The 1,439-nt window shown below is 43.3% G+C and overlaps 1 protein-coding gene across 1 annotated transcript in view; it reads right to left on the bottom strand.

Annotated features, from left to right (window-relative positions):
• WICANDRAFT_107855 (uncharacterized protein) overlaps positions 1–1,083 on the bottom strand; it is a gene marked incomplete at its 3' end in the record, with an annotated part of 3,603 nt that extends 2,520 nt beyond the window's left edge. Inside the window, exons 1-3 of the mRNA XM_019180512.1 lie at positions 823–1,083; positions 588–654; positions 172–485 (exon numbers count right to left, since the gene is read on the bottom strand). Of these exons, the coding sequence (XP_019035855.1) occupies positions 172–485; positions 588–654; positions 823–912 (471 nt within the window). The 5' untranslated portion in view covers positions 913–1,083. The remainder of the gene's footprint in view (positions 1–171; positions 486–587; positions 655–822) is intronic.
• Between the last annotated feature and the right edge of the window lie 356 nt (positions 1,084–1,439).

Below are 1,439 nucleotides of genomic sequence, written 5' to 3'. Positions count from 1 at the left end.
ATCTTCAGCTGCTTCATCAATTGCTTCATCAGCTTCCAGTTTAGCTTCTAGTGAATCTTCAGCTGCTTCATCAATTGCTTCATCAGCTTCCAGTTTGGCTTCTAGTGAATCTTCAGCTGCTTCATCAATTGCTTCATCAGCTTCAAGTGAATCCTCAGCCTCAAGTTTGACTTCTAGTGAATCTTCAGCTGCTTCATCAATTGCTTCATCAGCTTCCAGTTTAGCTTCTAGTGAATCTTCAGCTGCTTCATCAATTGCTTCATCAGCTTCTAGTGAATCCTCAGCCTCAAGTTTGGCTTCTAGTGAATCTTCAGCTGCTTCATCAATTGCTACATCAGCTTCTAGTGAATCCTCAGCTTCCAGTTTGGCTTCTAGTGAATCTTCAGCTGCTTCATCAATTGCTACATCAGCTTCTAGTGAATCCTCAGCTTCCAGTTTAGCTTCTAGTGAATCTTCAGCTGCTTCATCAGTCGGTTCATCAGCTTCTAGTGAATCAATAATTTCAACTAATTCTCAATTGATCTCTAGCTCAAGTGCCTCAGAATCTGGAAGTGGTTCTTCCTCAACAGTGTTCCCTACCATCATACCTTCCTCAAGAGTCTCATCAAGCTCAGATACCTCCTTTTCTTCGTCATTTGTCCCAACGTACCAGAACTCAAGTATTCTGATATCAACAAGTCAAGAACCAACTGAATCAAGTTTCCTTTATTCAAGCTCGACTATACCTGGTTCTTCTGGATCAAACTTCCCAACATCAGTGATATCCAAATCTGAGATACCTGACAGTTCATCATCCGAATCCAGCTCATTTCAAACTGGTACAAGTGAATCAAGCGTTGCATCAACATCTAGTGAATCCTCCGTTGCGCCAGTGTCAAGTTTAGTCTCATCAGTTTCAGATAAGTCATCCATCGTTTCATCCTTCTCAGGTTCAACACAATCATCAGCTGCTCCATCCAGTGAACAACCAGCTTCAAGTGAGTCCTCAAGTGCTTCGTCAGTTTCAAGTCTAGTTTCAAGCCAGAGCGAATCTTCTGTCGCAGCATCGAGTACGAGCTTCCCTGCTTCTTCAATTTCCCCAACCTTGTGCCCAACATGTACTTCAGGTGCTCAAACTGTCCCATCTCCATACACAACCACTTATACTGGCTCAGATGGTCAACCAGCTACTGGTATTGTCAGTTACTTCCCAAGTACTAACTCTGATGGTTCATTTGTTACCGGTGTCACTACTATTCCATTGACAAGTGCTGCTGGTGCTTCCTCTCACACAGTTCCATCTCCATACACAACCACCTATACTGGTTCAGATGGTCAACCAGCTACTGGTATTGTCAGTTACTTCCAAGTACTAACTCTGATGGTTCATTTGCTACCGGTGTCACTACTATTCCATTGACAAGTGCTGCTGGTGCTTCCTCTCAACTGTTCCATCTCCA

The sequence above is a fragment of the Wickerhamomyces anomalus genome, assembly GCF_001661255.1.
Source record: "Wickerhamomyces anomalus NRRL Y-366-8 unplaced genomic scaffold WICANscaffold_23, whole genome shotgun sequence".
Taxonomy (NCBI): domain Eukaryota; kingdom Fungi; phylum Ascomycota; class Saccharomycetes; order Phaffomycetales; family Wickerhamomycetaceae; genus Hansenula; species Hansenula anomala.
This window is presented reverse-complemented; position numbering and strand designations above follow the sequence as displayed.